At 36.5% G+C, this 19,434-nt stretch overlaps 1 protein-coding gene across 1 annotated transcript in view; it reads left to right on the forward strand.

The window, feature by feature from the left end:
• The window catches only part of KNDC1 (kinase non-catalytic C-lobe domain containing 1), a gene marked incomplete at both ends in the record, with an annotated part of 65,604 nt that overhangs the window by 11,169 nt on the left and 35,001 nt on the right, over positions 1-19,434 (forward strand). Inside the window, 3 exons of the mRNA XM_080620253.1 lie at positions 15,333-15,479; positions 17,345-17,462; positions 17,804-18,825. Coding sequence (XP_080476379.1) covers positions 15,333-15,479; positions 17,345-17,462; positions 17,804-18,825 — 1,287 coding nt within the window. The remainder of the gene's footprint in view (positions 1-15,332; positions 15,480-17,344; positions 17,463-17,803; positions 18,826-19,434) is intronic.

Consider the following 19,434-nt stretch of genomic DNA (forward strand, 5'->3'; position numbering starts at 1 on the left):
TCTATCCCCCGCCCCTAGTTGTAACATCTTCTGCAATAGCAGAATAGCATTAGTTTATATACATCTATCTGAGGAAACCCTGGGCCCTTGTGTTTTCTTGGTATTATAAGATTTTTTATACTATATCAATAAGCTGCCCTTTTTACAGTGACATCAAATCTTTTCTGTTACAGCTTCCTTCTTCCTTGGCAATTAGCTTACTCAGTTGTTCTTTGTTGAAGGAGTGTTTTTGCAGCTGTTTAGCTGCTTTGTTGAGAGCAATGAAAAGTAGTGTTTGTATTGAAACTGTTCCATTTCAAAATAAAGAAAAAAAATAAGCTATGGAACAACTAATTATGTTCAGGAAGATCTTTGATAGACTATTGCCCTAGTGTCAAAGCTCAGCTGATTTAAAATACTTATGTCAGCCAGAGGTTTCAGTTGATTTGAGCATGACTTACTTTGTGGCTTCTAAAATGGAAGCACACAGTGAGGTTTGTATAGCTACTGGATGACTTCTTCCTCTTTAAACTCTTAAAAGAAAAAAAAAAAGTAAAAAATTCCTCAAATAAAAGCGACTGTTATTTCAACAAGAGATGTTTTGTTTCCTGCTTGGTGAATTACTGATCCAGACCTCTAATGGAATAGTGACTCCAGTCTAATTAGTTACTAAACTTAGCTGACACTCAGAGGCACACAAGGGTAATAGACATGGGAGCAAATTGAATTACTGTCCTGGTGTCTGAAACAACACTATTATAAATTTCAGGTTTTAGTTGGAATTTCAAATAGCAAGAGAGCTAAAGCTTCATCCAAATGACAATGTGCAGGACTGAAAAGTAATTGATTTCATGTGGTGAAAGACTTGTGACTTGTTTTCTGACTTGCTCTCCATTTGTAAAGTGGGAAAAATAACACTAACTTCAGTTACTGTTGAGAGTAGGAAGGTAAAAGCCCTTCAGGGACTTGTCAGCTTCAGTGTCAGGTGTAGAACAAACTTTTTAGAGAGAAAAACGTCAAGAAGGAAGTAGCTGTGAAAGGGGCTTTTTGTGCCAACAGTGAAGTGTGACTGAGTCACCAACTGATGACTTCTTTAGAGCTGCTAACCTGTGGGGTTGGAGGAAGGATTGCTGTTTCTGAAGGTCTCAAGAGTCCTTGAATGGACTGTGTTGCTAAGTGGTTGAAGCAGCATTTAATAGGGGTCCTGGTTTTGGCTCAAATAGTTATTTTTCTTCCAAGTAACTGGTACAGTAATGTGTTTGGCTTGTAGTTCTATTACGTCTTCCTCTTCCTGGTGTAAACATAGTCACAGTGCAAGGGAAGAAAAGGCAGCCAAGCAGGTACTGGTGGTTTCTAGGACAGCATTGAACTATAGAGAATCTCCTATGTATCTGTATTCATTTTTTTCCTCTAACTTTGCTATCTCTGCACAGAGTTCTATTACCATTGTGCCCTGGTAACTGCACCGTTAACGACTGGCTGCTGCAAAGAGAGAGAGGGAAACAGGAAACAAACTTTAGAGTTATGATCCATATTGTAACTCCAAAGAAAAGCTGAATTTCCATACAGCACACTTATTATCATTTTCACTTTTATTCCTATTGCAAACACAGGTATGTGATGTGGCTGTGTTCAGTAAAAGTTTTCTGATGGCTGATGCTGTCACTTGCCTGCATTGATGTAAAGATATCACTTTGTACTTCTCTAAGCTGGAAAGTGTGTCTGTATTTGCTAGAGCAAGTATTGACCACTTTTTTGCTCTCCTAGAATCTTGAGCTAGAATTTAGTTAGAAACACCTCAAGTATAAAGACTAGCCTCTCATTTTGTAATGTTTTACCCATATGCTACTGTAGAGAGCAGTATAGAATGTGAATTTTTCTGTTCTGGAAAGACATCAAGAGACTGAGTTTCAAAAATACAGATTTGAGGCTGCTTTTGAATTTTGCCTACTTGACTATGTACTGTTCTTGTCAAACAATTCATCTTCAGTATAAGCTGAGTTCCGGTCCTCTCCTCTAAATAGGAAGAGCGTTAACCTTTTCCTAATGAAAATGGTTCCTATTTTCTTGTCCTGGGAAATATAGTGATAGACTTTTGAAATTTGACCGATTAGAGGCCCAACAGGAATAGTTAAATATTGGTGAGTTCATTAGTAGCCTTGTTTCTGTCACTACAACACAAGTTTGCCTCAGGTTAAAAACAGTGGTTGTCTCACCAGTTTCAAATAGCTATTTATCTGTATCACAAAACTGCCATTGAGTCTGACACAGAGATTCAATTGATGTAGAACCCTACATTTCTAAGATATGAGCTTTCAGTGAGATGAAGGACTGATGTCTGCAATGTGTGAACTTGCATTTATAATCTTTTAATAATGTGGCTATTCAACTTTGCTTGTTCTGGTGAACCTCTGTAACAGAAATCAGTGAATTTTCAGTCTGCTTTTTTTTTTTTTTTTTTCCCCTAATATCTGAAGCAGACTGGATAATGCTTCTGCTTAGTGACTTCTTCCATTATATAGAGGTGATAAAATGCAGTAGTTCAGAAATCTCTGTATGCAGCAGGATTAAAACCTTTCAGAAATAAAAGAATTGGAAAGTAATACAGAACTGAATACTACCTCAAAGAGAAGGGGAAAATACAGGAGAGAAAATGAGAGAAAAGTGAGTGTCACAAGTCTGTTTTCTCATCTAGAACTTGATCTTTTTGCTATCATGGCAGGAGTGGAGTATGCTGACCTGGGAAAGAATCAGAACCAGAAAAGGCTGAACATGACTTGTCTCTTTTCTAAGAATGCGATAGCTTTCAACTTGCAGTTCTCAGTGGGTTATAGTTGATTTATATTAAAAAAATAAGTCCAAGTATCTCAGCAACCTTGAAAATATGAAAAAGTTACATAACTAGTGCTAATAGAGACAAGCTAAAATGTATTACTGAGTTTTAGGGTTTTTTGTTGTTTGTTTTTTTGTTCTTGTTGTTTTTTAAACTAAGTAGTTACGATTCCTACAGCTTATTCCTATGAAATGTGACAAGGCAGTTGGATTTGAGATATACCATATACATACAAATATTTTATATACATATAAATGCATAAGTTGAAGTGCCAAATGGAAACTGCTGCTCTAGTTTAGGGAATAGATAAAGAAAGGAAGGTTCAGGGCATACATATATGTTGGTCCTATTGAAGAAAACGGCTGACAGTTTGGTGCTGCAGTATTTCTCAATAGCTGATTGTTACTGAGCTAGTGCTCAGGTCTCAGCTGTTGGTCCTTCTCTAAATATCAAAGCCTTCATCTTTCTCCCAGATCAAAACAGCAGAAGGTATAAAGAAAGTCTTGCCTTTGCCATTATTCTGGTCTTTTAAAGCAGTACCTTTTGAATGCTGTGACTATTCTGCTGTTCTATTCTTTCTTTAGCTCTAAGTGCAGGAGGAAAAAAGAAAATTTTTGCATGTTCTCCTAGAGGGGTTTTTGGGTTTGTGTTTATCTGATGGGGGAATAAGTCTTTTGAAACTCTTAGTGCCTTTTTTCTGAGTTCTGTTTCTCTTGGTTTCATGAAGCCTCCTCTTGAGACTAATTCAGTTTAATAGCAGCAAGGCTTGTCATCAGCAACTGGTAACTTATCTCCTCCTGTAGTCTAAACCATTCTTTCTTCTGAGTGTTTTTTGAAGCTGTCTTTTCCTTCAGTGGTAAAAATAGATTACTTCTATTTAGTTACCTGTACCTCTGCTGTGCTATAGAAGAGGAAATGTAAAAGCAAGAGCACAAGGATAACATCATTGGCCCAATTGAGGTTCCATTCAGGGATTTAGTACTGGGCGAATATCATCCTTTAGTAATTTTCCACAAAGAGATAACCAAAGGAAGAATTTTTTTTCCCCTCTTTTATTTTTTTTTTTTTTTTTCCTCCCCACAGCAGCCTGGTTTTTATGTATAGAATATCTTAAAGTTTCTAACTTGATTACCTCAAAAACCTACGGCTTGTTGCTTAGTCCTGGAGCTGAGTTTGCAAACTTATACTGATCTTTTCTAGCAGACTTTATGAGCATGTTGCTGGTATTTTCACAGTTTTGCCTCTAAATGTGAAAGAGCTTTTCACAGACTGATTTATATTTTTATCAGGAGTAGTCTGTCTCTTTGGCGGAAAAATGTCCTCAGGAGAGAAATGACTGAACAGGTTACCTGTTCAATGAAAATGCATGGAATTCTAGGTTTCTTCCTTACTCAGCAATAAGATTCCTATAAGAAGGCATTATTAAAGCTAAGATAATTTATTTAAGATTGAGGAGGATTATTCACTGATGTAAAAAAGCATTTTTCACATCAGCTTATTTGAGGATATTGGGGTTGTGAGGGAAAGATTGGGAGTGAAAAGAGGACTTTTGTGTTCTGACTTAAAACAGTTGGTTCCTGTAGTAGTTGAAATTTACTTTTTTTAGAAGCCTGAGGATTTGTATTGGATAAATTTGCAGATAGTTTCTATCATAAGCAGAAATCTGTGGAAAAGGGGGCAGATTGTTTTCTCCTGTTATACTTGTGCAGTGTCATAAAACTTTGGCATCTTTAGTGTTAAAGACAAAGAAAAGTTTTGGATCAATTGTTTATCTTCAGCTTCTTCCTCATAAAGTCTTCTGATTAGTACTTATACTTTCTCAGACACAGATGAAGTTGTCTTCCTTAGTCTTGGTAGAATTACCTGTCAGTTTCTGGTGCTGCCCATTCAAACTTTTTCTTCTTTTTTTTTTTTTTTTTTCATGGAGCCATCATCATATTGGTCTTACCGGCAGAACTTAATTTCCCATGCAGTCTGTACTTGTTTACATAATTTACTACTTAGAATGTTAGAAATGCTTTTGAAATGTTAGAAATGCTTTTGAAATGTTAGAAATGCTTTTGAAATGTTAGAAATGCTTTTGAAATGTTAGAAATGCTTTTGAAAGCCTGAACCTTAAAAGTGACATGAAGACCTTCAGCAAAATTATTCCTTGTCATTACTTGGTATCAGAAGATTTCATTAATTTTATGTCTGTTTCACATGGATATTCAGTTCACTGAAAGATCCATGGTCATTGCTAGACTAGATCTGGAGGCTTTATACTCCTTGAACAATGACAAACAATTCATTTTTACCATTTTCATGAACTACATTTATGATTTGCATTTCACCGGTGTATGAGAACATTCATAAATATCTCCTTCTTTTGAAAGGTTCGGGAACTGATTGATTTAGAAGTAGTCATCAGAAATGAGCAACTTCCTAATCTCTAGATAAAATTTTTCAGGATTGTAATAAAATGGTTGTCACTCACACGTCATTCTCCTTTAGTTACAGCATTTCAAAAAAGTTCCAAAGAACAGTTGCGAATACCCTTTTGAAACTAAGGATCTTGTCTCCTGGGAAAAGCATTGCAAGTGACTTAGGCTTTCTTAAGTGACTATTGGAGACATTTTTGTATAAACCTGTTAGGATATACATATTCCAGGATTCTTGAACTTCTAAGCCCTTTTACCAAGTTATAGTAAAATTAAAAAAATAAAAAAATAAAAAATAAACAAAAACCAGCACTCAAACCCATGCAAAATTCTCTTCCTTTCTTTCAAATTTTAATGGCAACAGGGGTGGCCTTTTGACTCAGGAATGTTGATTTAATCAGGTTTTCAAGGAGTGCATGAATGAAACATCTATGTTACTCTTTCCTTGTAAAATATTACTTGTTTATGGGCTGTACGCTTCAAGTCCTGTCACATGAGTTCTATGCCTGAATAGAGAAGGAGCAAGGTTTACTTCTGCAGAAATCATTCCCCAGTGAAACAATCAAACAAAAACAACAACAAAAAACCCCAAACCCAAACCAGCCCCAACAGCACCACTGCCCCCCAAAAAGCAACAACCAAACCACAAATCATTCCTGATTATCCTTCACTGTTTACATTCCTGATGCATGAAATGAGAGCTACCTACTCATTTGCTATTTCAGTCACCTACAGCTGTTGTGTGAAAATTCATGTTTTGAATGTGGTCTTAACAAGATATTATGCAGTTGGATCTGTTCAGAAGTGTTTGGCCAGCTTTTTACATTTGCCGCTCATCAGTGATTCTTCTGTATGTTTCTTTTGAGAAAAAAAAAATATATATAAACAAAAAAAAAAAATCTACGTAGATTACTACTTCAAAGGAAAATGAAATGGTTACTTCACAGCAACAAATATTTTACCTATCAGAATCCTGATATTGTTGATCCATGCCATGGTAAAGGACCTGGGATGCTATTTGAGTAAATTGTCCCATAGCGTTCTTAATGGGAAATGCTGCACTTCAGTCTTTTATCTCCAAAATGTGGAGTTAAGCATCCCCCAGTGCAGAATTGTGCAAATGCATTACCTGGCTCTGAGTGAGAGACTTTACCAGTAGGCAAATTCTCTTACATTAAAGATAAAATTAATATACTTTTTTAAACAAATAACTTCAGTAACTATAAGTTAATGAACTTGTATAACATCATATTTGCCATATAATGAAAAAAAGCTTAAACAGTTGAGAGAAGACAGCTAGTCTGCTCAGAGTGCATAGAACAGTTTCCCAGGCTTCCTTGTTTCTATGTATTGTGTGCAGTTCTGGTGTCCTCAACATAAAAAGGACATGGAACTGTTGGAACAAGTCCAGAGGAGGGCCACGAGGATGATCAGGGGACTGGAGCACCTCCCGTATGGAGACAGGCTGAGAAAGCTGGGGCTGTTCAGCCTGGAGAAGAGAAGGCTGCATGAAGACCTCATAGCAACCTTCCAGTATCTGAAGGGGGCCTACAAGGATGCTGGGGATGGACTATTCATCAGGGACTGTAGTGATAGGACAAGGGGTAACGGGTTCAAACTTAAGCAGGGGAAGTTTAGATTGGATCTAAGGAAGAAATTCTTTACTGAGAGGGTGGTGGGGCACTGGAATGGGTTGCCCAGGGAGGTTGTGAGTGCTCCGTCCTTGGCGGTGTTCAAGGCCAGGTTGGATGAGGCCTTGGATGGCATGGTTTAGTGTGGGTTGTCCCTGCCCATGGCAGGGGGGCTGGAACTAGATGATCTTAAGGTCCTTTCCAACCCTAACTATTCTATGATTCTACGCCTACAGGGGATAAATTTTGTTAGTATAATTAAGTGATAAGTGAATTACCTATGGCATGTAATTTAAAAGTAAGGAGGTTAATGGCTGATAAACATAAATAAAGGAGAGTTATGATACATAAAACTCTGTTTCAAAGACAGTTCTAAGAAAATAGCATTGTTTAAGAAGCTTTAAAGATAAGTGTTTGTAACTTTTGCTATCTAACCTCTGAGGTCTCCAACAGTTTTACTGCAGTGTTCTTCCTTACCTGTATAATTATACTTCTACAGTCCTGCAAGAGAGGAGTAATTGGTGTGCCCATCTGTGTTGGGATGCTGATTTTTTTTTTTTTTTTTTTTTTTTTTTTTTGTGATTAAGGGAGCCTTAAAAAAGGGATGGAAATGTAATAAACCTGTTCTTAATTTGTGTCCTCAACCTGGCAACACATGAGTAATTTCATACACATAGCATGTTTTAAATTTGGTCAAGTTTTTGTGTATGTTCATCTTCGTGTGACTTCTTAAAGTGAAACGAATGTTTACAAAGATGGCTGCCAGTGGCTTAAGATGTATCACAATCTTCACTACAATAGTTAAGGTAACAGCTTCTTGAAACTATATTGAGGTGCATTTGAAAAGTTTTTGTATTTTCTGACTCCCCCTTCTTCTTTATGGGGAGTTATAAAAAAAAAAAAAAACCTCGAATAAGAGCGTCCAATAAAAAAATCTCAAATAAGAGTGACCAAGTTGACAAAATTAGCAATAAAATGAATTTCCAGGACCAGATGGTGAAACAGCATTCATAAAAGATGCAATTATTTACAGTAATAGTCTTTAGCCTGGAAAACAAAGCCCTGAAGGAGAAGCTCTGCTAGAAATCTGTGAAGTATGCCATGACTGCAGCCATAGAGTATTTGCCAGCTCTGGTAGATGAAGTAGGTGGCAACAATGAGTTGAACACAGGTTCAAAGCTCGTTGAACAGACTCAAAACAAGAGAGAATGCTTCTTTGTTATGCAGTAAGCTGTGGAAATTCTTGCTGCAAACCACAGATGCAAAAAGGTTGTTTGTGGATAAAGCTTAGACAAATTCATGGAGATAAAACAGTTGTCATGGACCATTATAGAGAAGAAGCCTGCAACTATAAAACTGAGATTAGACTGATGTGTAGAGTTTGTCAGTTCAAACTGAATGATATAAATAGAAGTCACAAGAAACCAAAATAAAATGTAGGGACTAGACAACATTTGAGTCATAGTGTATCTGATACATACTCTTTCCAAGTGCGTTTGTATTTTGCTTAGTTCACATCTCCTTATGTTGTTGTAGCATTGCTTTTTAGATTGTATCTATGAAGCCTTGCTTGCGTTTTGTGGTATAAACTGGTTACCTGATGTTTGTCTAGGAACATAGTAAAACGTTTCACTTAGTTAGGTAAATTAAAAGGCAATTTAAGAGTTGAAATACCTGCAGACTTCAGCTTGGAACACATTATTTGAGAAAATCTGACATGTGGCTGAATTCTTATGCCAATTTTAGAAGGACTATGACAGTCTTTCAGGGAAAAAAAATTTCAAAGCTAAGTAGCAACTGTAGTTAGAAGGGACAAACTGCAAATACAGCTTTGGTTGAAAATGTTGTTTTTCCAACGTTTGCTACCAATTCAAGCTACAGTATATGCTTTGTGAATAGTGTACAGTGGTTTAGCACTTTTAGCGCATTCTGCAAACTAATTATCTACACATCCAAAGTGCCAAATGAATAAAAAGCTAATGTTTTATACAGCAGCTTTCAGTAATTACAGTTATGCAGAAAAGCATTTAGTCTCTTCGTAAAGAAGGAAAGCATTAAAAATAGCCTTATTTCCCTTTCATTTTGTTGCAGAAGAACTTTGCTGTCTGACTTTCTTTTGCATAAAAATAATGCAATTTAGAGTACATTGAAAAAAGACATATAAATATGAAATATTTTCTCCCAATAGTAATTTTCTCAAGCAGTACCTTGAATTTCTTTATAAAACTTCAAATTTTATAGCAACACTGAAGCTTTCATTAAAGGAACCTTTAAATGCTTTGAATTGTGAAAGGGTGGAAGCATCTCAATAAATAAAAGAAAAAATTGCAAAGTAAAATAAGGGTCAGATATGAATGTCAAAAACAAGAACTGTCTTGGACTATTTCTGTAGCTTGTCATTTAGTCAAAAATGTTTTACAGGAAGTATTAATTCTATTACAGTGTGTCTGATTCAGTTCAGCTGAAGACCTACATGAACTTAGTGAAATCTCAATACAAAATATAAATGGTCATTATTCATAATTGCAATATGCTAAATGCTTATGCAGTCACTACTCAAAAGCTCTTTTGTCAGTTTTTTTCCTGTAGTGTTTATCTGCAAGTATGAGTTCCTATAGAAGACTACTTCATTAGCCCTGTCAGGCAGTAATACAACAGAGCCTCTGTCACACTCTGCATGTAGGCTTGGAGCTTTTACTTCCTCTCTTGATCTTTTGATTTGGAGATTTTAAAACTATAGTGGATCATTACTGTTCTCTGATTTCACTTCCTATAGTGTTAAATGGTCATAAATCGGCATGCAGCAAGGCAGATAACTTTTGATTGGAACTGGCAGAAGCCTTGAATGTAGATCACTTATTATATAGAATTTTAGCACGATGATAGAAGCTGTCTTCTCCCTTGGTAAGTGCTTCCAGCAAGTTTGCTGATGACACCCAGCTATGTGGTACAGTCAAGATGCTGGAAGGAAGGGATGTCATTCAGAGGGACTTTGACATTCTTGAGAGGTGGGCCAACACAAACCTCATGAAGTTCAGCAAAGGGAAGTGCAAGGTCCTACACCTGCGTCAGGGCAATCCCAGGCACAGCTACAGGTTGGGTGTAATTGTGAAGACATTTTGGTTTCATCTTTAATTCCTTTGGATCTTTCTTGAAATGCATGCTGTTTACCAGCTATTAATGTTGGTATCCTGTAATGCAAAAGTTCCTGTAATTCAAAAATTATTCTTAGCTAGATTTAAAACAGGTGGGTTTTTTTGGTGGGTTGGCATTTTTTGGTTTGGGGGTTTTCATAAACTAAGGAGGAACACAAAACCCTCCTAACTACTAAAGGAAGTTCCTAACTGCCAGTACAGTACCAGTTTTTGCTTGACTTCTAGGAGAAGAAAAGTTGTTTGCTGCTCTTTCCTATTTGTTTCTAACTTTCCTTGTAGCATGCTAAAAAACCCCTTAGCTTAATTGTGAGCTTGTTTTCATTGAGAGTAGTTCCTTCTAATGAGCATTAGATATTTGGTACTTATTTATTTATTTATTTATTGCATTTACCATCTTGCTTTCCCAGAAAGTGAAATTTTCTTTCTAAAACTAAACAGTCTGGTAAGCAGAACCAGATTTGATCCATAAACTTGGGGAACGCCCCACCTAGTGGATGATCACTAACTCATTTTCTCATTGCTCCAGTTCAGACAGGAGACTTAAGGTTATTTTTGTTTACTTTACATATTAACCATGTTTACTGTCAGCTCAGGAAATTGATTAAAAAGCTGGATTTTCTTTTGCCCTTTTCTTGTGGAGGTGGTCGTGGCAGAGGAAAGGAAGTATCTCAACAGAACAACTCTGGATGAAAAAAAATACCTTTAATATGAGTCTGGCCTTCTCCTTGTACAAGAAAAGATGCAGTGAACTTCTTTAAAACAGGACAGCAAAATGAAGGGAGTGGAAGCCTATCTGCTTGTATCTGAGACCCTTGTGCTTTTGAAGGCAGACTAGGGTATATGAGTTATACCCCACTGTGCACAGAAATTATTAATTGGGAAGAGTGGGATGAGGTAATATGTTCCTTTGCCCTTCCTGTTCCTGTGTCTTATGTCCATATGCATCCTCCTGTGGGTAAAAAAAATTTGTCAAAGGCAAATTTTTTGTTCCCTCAAAGTTAAATTCCTCATCTTTCTGTCCTGCTTTTGGAGTTGGTATTTGAGTTGTATGTAATGAATTCTATTTCTTCTGTATTATAAGAAATTATCTATGATTTCTTATAAATTTATTACTGAAAAGGACTGGATACACAGTGCATAAGAATAAACAAGAGTTTGTTTGGAGTAAACACTACATTCTGTAAATGAAATCAAATGCTGAGGAATCACACGTCTTTTGGAGAGGCTTAATCATACAGGTGATGTCCAAATGATAAAATAAAGCAATGCCTGTAGACACGTGTAAAATACTACTTTTGAACATCGTAAAAAGAGGAGACAGGAACAAGAATCTTTTGCAGCCATATCCTAGTTCACTGAGTTTCCCTGAAATTTCTACCTGTTTGCTAAATGCCAAACACAGAAACAGAAATGTGTGAAGTTGACAATTTGAAGTAAATTGTTTTTAATTCTTACTTCATGACTACATCCTGTCTTTTGATGTGGGTTGTTAGGGACCTGCCAAATGTTACAACCTTATGTTTCTGTAGGATGAGTCTTAGTTGCTTTTTCTCTTTTCTCCCCCTCCCTTTAATTTTTTTTTCCCTAAGAATGAATAAGATTGAAGTTGGTTTTTGCTGCTGCTGCGTTTGTTAACCTTGGCATTTCTATAAGTAGAACACCATACTAAATAAATACAAATGCAAGATTAGGTTGTGAATGCTCCACTCTTGGCAGTGTTCAAAGCCAGATTGGATGAGGCCTTGGGTGGCATGGTTTAGTGTGAGGTGTCCCTGCCCATGGCAGGGGGGTTGGAACTTGATGATCTTAAGGTCCTTTCCAACCCTACTATTCTATGAGTCTATGATTTGCTGATGGCATACCAACGTAATGTGTTGCTTGCTTTTGCCACATGATGAAAAAGCACATAAGCAATATATTTAAAGTGTCATCAATGAATCCTGGAGTCAGTTATATAGTGGATGTTACAGTCTGAAAACAAATTTTCTGAAGAAAGCAATTCTACCCGTTCCTGATGTTAGAATCAACATAGGGAGGCTGACATTAGTTATTCTGTTCAGAAGTAGCTCCTGTATTCAAAGGTACCCCCACAGTACATGACATTATTTTCATCTGGTATTCTGACATTGCTTGGTCTGCATAATATATGTCCATAACCTGTACATTATGATTTTTTCCTTATGCTTAAGGGAGTGATTAATTTCTTTAATAGTAATTTTGTGCAACAGAGCTGGTGTCACTTGTTACAGCTCATATAAAATACATGGAAAAACTCAATAACATTGAGTATATGAAACTACCACAGTACAATATTGCTTTTATATAAAAAGTTCTTTAAATAGGCTGTATTACATTTTTAAGAGTTTGTCTTCCTTTCTGTCTTATTCTTTATATTCAGTTTTCTTTTATGATGTCCATTGAGAAATGCAAAATGGCATAGCTCACTAAGCTCACAGTAATGTCAAAGTAGAGGAATAAGTTCTATACTCTACACTTCCTCTTCACTGTTCAAAAGCTTATGAAACAGCCTGTAGAAAAAAAACCCTTAAAACTGTCTTCATAAATTCCTGGATGTTAGGGAAGGAATTTTGGTTAAATTTCTTGCCCAGTTTGAAATATACTGAAGTATGAATCTAGAATACTTTTTTTCTTGTTTTTTTTTTCCCAGGCCTTCAGTCTTGGGCAGGCTTAGAAATGTATTAATTTATACCTAGTTAGGTTTATAGTGAGTTAATTTGTGCTGACTGCAGGACCATCTAAACATTTATTAGAAGTTGTACTTCTGTTAGTCCAGGATGGAGTTTGTTTTCTGAAGCCAAAATAAGTATGGGTGAAGGAGTGGTAACTTCAGGAAGTATGAAGAAATAACTGTCTTTCTACCACCTTGTTAATGAGTTTTGCTCAGGTTTCATAGTTTTGTATCCTTTTTGCCAATATAGACAGGTTTATTTTAACAAAAAAAAAAAAACAACAAACCAACCAAAAAAAAAAAAAAAACCCACCAAAAAAACCCCCAAAACCCAAAAAAGACCCCACCAAACCATAATCATGGCAGTCTGTCAATAGTGTAGTTTGGTAGGGCTACTACCACTAAGTGGGTTATAGCTTAATGTATTGGGGGGGGAAGGGGAGAGGAAAAGTAGCCTTTACTCTTGGAACAGATGAGCAACATTCATTCTTATGCTAAATTAAAATAAAAATCGTAACAATTCCTGCCTGAGTTTCTTTGAGACTCTGAAGATTAAAACAAAAGTCTTCAGTTGTCTCTTCTGCATGATGGTGAAGTTGTATGATAGTGAAGAACTTGAGACTGAAATTACTGCTTTGCAAAAAAAAAAAAAAAAGACAAAAGAATAAATTGATCTTTTCCTTTTAGATCCTATGACATGGTTTGTTTTTCTGACCTTTGTCCTGATCTACTCTGCTCTCGTGAGACCTCACTTGGAGTATTGTGTGCAGTTCTGGTGTCCTCAACATAAAAAGGACATGGAACTGTTGGAACAAGTCCAGAGGAGGGCCACGAGGATGATCAGGGGACTGGAGCACCTCCCGTATGGAGACAGGCTGAGAAAGCTGGGGCTGAGAAAGCTGGGGCTGTTCAGCCTGGAGAAGAGAAGGCTGCATGAAGACCTCATAGCAGTCTTCCAGTATCTGAAGGGGGCCTACAAGGATGCTGGGGATGGACTCTTCATCAGGAACTGTAGTGATAGGACAAGGGGTAATGGGTTCAAACTTAAGCAGGGGAAGTTTAGATTGGAGCTAAGGAAGAAATTCTTTACTGAGAGGGTGGTGGGGCACTGGAATGGGTTGCCCAGGGAGGTTGTGAGTGCTCCGTCCTTGGCGGTGTTCAAGGCCAGGTTGGATGAGGCGTTGGGTGACATGGTTTAGTGTGGGGTGTCCCTGCCCATGGCAGGGGGGCTGGAACTAGATGATCTTAAGGTCCTTTCCAACCCTAACTATTCTATGATTCTATGATCTTGGTGTGTTCCAAGGGCAAATCAAGGCTTTATATCCAGTAGTCAGCACCAGTCTATGCTTTCTCAGTTTGGGGGGGCAGGGAGGAAGGGGGAGAAATGAAACTGTCCAAGCTGCTTGCTTACACACAGAGCACTTCCTTACACAGTAGTGTTGCACTTCCCCTTGTGGAGTTGCCCTGCCTCATTAGAAAAGTAAACATGTATGCATGCCTGTGGAACAAGTCACCTCCCCTTCATACAATTTAGAGATAATAATACACTGTAATGAGAAAATTGGAGGGAGGAACTGGAGGGTCTAGGGAAGAAATTGCTTTTGACCTTAAAGTTAGTTTTCTTTCTAGGGTGAAAAATAGCAAAGCATGTAACAAATGCATTAGTACCACCATATTTCACGTAAAAATCTGGTATGTATTGGTAAACCTGAGAGGGCAGTTTTCAGTACACTTGAATTCCTGGCTGTACTACATCACCACTGAAGTATTTACACGAACTTGCAGTTATAATCCTGGTTATAAATTTTACTGAATTGTGTACTTTGAATAGAATATGAAAATAAAATATAGGCCATCATGGACAAATTTTATTACTACTAAAGCAGAACTGGAAAGATTTTTTGGGGGTTTTTTTGGGTTGGGTTTGCTTTGTTTTGTTGTTTTTTTTTTTTAAGAAGCACAGTGTTTCTAAAAGTAGGAGGTAGCTGAGTTGTATGGCAAATCTAATGCATAAGCACTAGATTTAAGAAAACTGTTGTCTCACTTCTGTTTTTATTGGAGCTCATCACAAGCCTGTAGGCTGTAAGGGGAGCAGAGATTGCAAATATGGAGTATTTCTTTAAAATTATTTCATAAGTATCTTCAGAGACAAGTGGTACTATGCTATATTGATTTTGCTTACCTTCTTTCTGCTAGATAGCACTTAAGAAATACTGCTATATGTAAAGTTTTTTGGCAAACTAATTTGTTTTTACCTGCTAAGAAGAATGCCACTTTGATCTCCCAGCATGCTTCTAGCTCTGCTTGCACACACAGGGGGACAAGTTTTATATTTTACTGTAGCAAGTGAACAATTGTAATACTTGATATAGGTGAGGAAGAAAAAGGGTTCTAGCTGGACCTCACAGAGTTATTTCTTTTTGTTTGTAAAATGCATATCCCCCAAGCCAGGACTAAAGCCTGTTTTGTCCCTCCTGTTTAAATTAGACCACCTTTCCAGTAAACTGTTACCTTGTAAATTAAAAATGAAAGCAATGTAAGCTGTATCCCTTGTGCTCTCAGAGCTTTTTTGGCATGAGAAACAATTGGTAATGTGTTTAATGCCTTTTTGTAAACTTCATACAGGCGCATGTCTATTCTTTGGGTGCAACGATGAAAGCAGCAATAGAATATATATTAGAACCTGAAACAGAATCAGAATTTGGACAGGATCTACATACTCTACTGGAACAAATGCAAGAAGAGAATCCTGAAAATAGGCCAGATATTGAGGTAAAACAGCTTTACATAATTTCCTGTTCAAAATAAGGTGACAAAAAGATTTCTGTATGTCCTCATTAATAAACAGATGGTCTTTAATATGCTCAACTTTTGTAAGAAAGCTGAAGTTTTCCCAGACTCAAAAGAAATTGTTTCTTCTTACTCTAATGGAGTGGCAACCTGAGAACAGATGTAGATATTCTACGGTGATTTGAATTTTGAAGAAGATTGGGTGAATATACTTGAGGATCTAAATTTTCTCATTACCTGTTTCTTCCCATTTAATGTTTAGTTTAGAGAGAGAAAGCCATTAGAAGTAATAAATACAGGAATTATGCTGTGAAATACCTTTAGTTTTCATAAAGAATTTGAAGATATAAAGAATTTTTTAAGGTAACATGTTATTTGGTATTAATGTGTGAAATTTTAGCTTTAATGTGTTGTTTTGCAGACTTTCAGACTGTAGCCAGAGAGTAACAGTTGTTCAAATACAGCTTTTTGTGGATTCAGTTCATTTACTTCTGTGTAGCGCTGTGTACTTTTTTTTTTTTCCCTCCTGGGCTGCTAGTGTATATTTTAAATGCTGTAGCACCTATCCTTCACATAAGGGATGCTGCAGAAGAAGAATTAATAGATTCATTTTTATAAAGCAAACACTGGCTCCCTGGCTGGGGACTACACAGGGCCTTCTTGATCAGCTTTCCTGTATTTTTTTTTTTTTGTTCACTTTCAAGCATAATCAGGAAAGGAATTGTACAGTACTCTCTACCCATCTCCATTTGGTCTGTAGTCAGCGAAAGCTATTGCTGACTACTCACATCAGCCCAAGAATAGAGTGGGTCAAGGATGGTCTAGGATAATATACAAAGGTTGCTTTGTGACCATATAAAAAAATTATTTTCATTCTTGGGGGAAAAAAAAACAACAACCCCCCCCCCCAAAAAAAAACACCAAAAAAACCAACAATGACAAAACAAACCAAAAAGAAAAAAAAAAACAAAAAACAAAAAACAACCAAACAACACACCCTTATTCCGCCCCTCCCCCCCCCCAAAAAAAAACCTGTCTCACTTTTTCCTGCCCTTCCTCAATCTGATGCATGAACCAGCAGAGCCGGTATCTTTCTTCCACTCACAACAACAGTAGAAGAGCAGTTGAGCAGGCTAATGGGGAAGTAAGAGCAGCTCATCAGAGCTGTATGAGGTTCCATCAGTGTTTATTTAGGAACAGTTACTGAGGAAACAGTGGGATGCATTTGACAAGGCAGCTCTCTTTCACTTCCTTCCCTAAGTAACAGGTTTTCAGATGTGAATGCCTGTAGTTAATTGTGTGTGAGACCAGTGCTAATGCCATTGAATGATACTCAGGCTACAGATTAGAGCTATGTAATAATGATTCTTTTTGTGATTTGATACTGATTGCTTTCTCTAATTGGTAACAGTACATTCCAGATATTTGTATTTTGAAGTTTTTAAAGATTCAGGATGTACTTATAATGTAATTTTGGTAATAAAACCAGTTATTATCCTGCATATGTCACTTCACATGAATCACTGGCTGTGTAAAAAATAATCCACACTCTAGATTTCTACGGTTTCATTATGTTATTCATATATATTAATTTTATCAATTGTTCTTAGTGTTCTAACTGTAGGCTAGAACTTGAAATGTATTAAATAATTTCATGATAGCCTGTGGTAAAAATGAGAAATTAATTCAATGACATAATAGAAACACACAGTATAATGAACAGCGCACAGAAAACCTCCAACATAACATCATATAAATTCAGATGCACTATGTGAGTTAAAATGATGGACTTTAGTCAAAACTCACAAATTATTAATAATTAAGTATTTAACACTAATTTTCTCTAGAGCGTTTTGTCATTATGTGAAGAAAAGCTGAAGGTTGCTTCATCAAGTAATATTTGTCGAAGCTTGTCTGCTGTTGGAAGAAGAGTTCTTTCAATTGAATCATTTGGTGCTTCTCAAGGTAACCTTAAAATATATTTAGTCTAGAACTTTAGATTGCCTGATGTATGTAATGATTTTTAAAATACTGTGGTTTTGTACTTTCTCTTATAGGTTCCTTTCTAAATATCAAAAAGACATTATTAATCATTTGTGGATTGGGGGTGGGGAGCAGCAAGAGTACAATTCTAATAAACATAATTATGTGTCCTTTTATGATTAAAAGTGACTTGTCCAGAAATAATTGTGTAACATACTAAAGGTATGTAACAGTAGTAGCAGAAAAAGCAATATAAATATTTTTTAGGGAAGATTGAAAGGTTTAAATATGCATTTAATACAAGCATCTGTTTTTGCATCTAGATGTCTGTGATAACATGTGGAAGGGAAGAATGTGTCAGAGAAGTCTGGGATCTAAATTGCATTCAAATGAGAAAAACGACATAGCAGGTGATTTGTCTGCAGTAGAAGATGTGACAGCTACCTGTCATAAGGATTCTTCTATAGTTACTATGGTGACTGGCAGAGAAAGAGGTTTAAAGGAAATGCAAATTGATCTGGATAATGAGAAAACTCAACGTTCTCAACTTGCAACTCAAAATAAAAAGAGCAAAGAAGAGGACAAACATGCAGTGTATACTGACAGTTTTGCTAGTGTTGCATTGGATATAAAATCTTGTGTTACTGACCTGGAGAGAGATGGCATTTTTAAGAAAGGTTCTTTGAGAAAAATTAAAACCTTTCCAAAGCTACCAATGGAACCTGCAGATACAAATAACTTTTTTACTTCTGTAACCAACAGTGGACCGCTAGCTAGGAAAAATCACTTGCTAACGCAGCAGTCACTACCTCTAGACAATAATAATGAGGTTGCTTTTGCAAAAGGAAATCTTAATTCGTTTGCTATTAGTAGTCCACCAAAAATAGAACCAACGAATCACCAGGTTAATGATCTTCATTTAGAAGCTCCGTGTGTATGCACACAGGTGTCTGGCATGAATCTAGAAGAACATATGTTGCTTATTAATGGTAAAAAGATAGGTTTTGCTTCATCTGATCGCAAAGATGACTGTTCTGATGCTACCTCTGAAATGCCAAATACAGCTAGTATGCTGAAAGGTCCAAATCAATCATTTGCTGGAGCAAAAATGGTAGACAATTACATGACATTGGAAGACTCTTCTGAAACTTTTCAAGGGTCAAATGAAAATTCTTTACCACATTTTAGCAAGATGGCTTCAGTGTTAACGACAAAACCCAGTGGGAACAGATATGGATCAAACCTAATTAGGTTTCCAGAATTAAGCAACGGTGCGATGAGTGCAAACAATAATGAAGATAATCTTTGTGGAGGCAGAGGGTCAGAAATCAAAAATAATGAGCAGGTAGTAAAAATAAAGTCTTCATTATATAGTTGGTGTAGTCACTTATGTGGAGATGAAATGACTTAAATACTGTGTGACTTTTTTCCCCCCCCCATCCCTTTTATCATCCTCGAAAATTGAATTTTGCTAGTCTGCGCACTTTTAGAGTTAATATTGGAAACATGGTGATTCTTTTTTCCTCTTTAAAAGTAAAGAGCTACAGTGAAAATTATGCTGTGCAAAATCAACTTTCATCTTAATTTTTTTTCTTACAAATGGAGTATACTTGCTAGCATGTTAGAGCAGCATAAAAGTTGGTTACATTTGTAAGATAACATTACCAAAGCATATGTGGATTTTTAACTCTTTGTTACTGTCAGTGCATAAAGTCCACTACCTTGCAGTGGGCATCCCAGGTGCTTATAAAAATTGCAGAGTTCCTGACTGTAAACATGACCTCATTGAAATCAATGGCAATATCCCATCTGCTTCGGGAGGTAGAAAGACTCCACTTTTTTTTTTTTTTTTTTTTTTTTTTACTCTTTATGTGTACATTTAAGTTTTTGAAAACTGTACATATGCTATATCTGTTCTGTGTTCTTAAATTGCCGCTTCTGTGTTTGTTGTGTA

The sequence above is a fragment of the Psittacula echo genome (genome assembly GCF_963264785.1).
Source record: "Psittacula echo genome assembly, chromosome: 6".
NCBI classification, from domain to species: Eukaryota; Metazoa; Chordata; class Aves; order Psittaciformes; family Psittacidae; genus Psittacula; species Psittacula echo.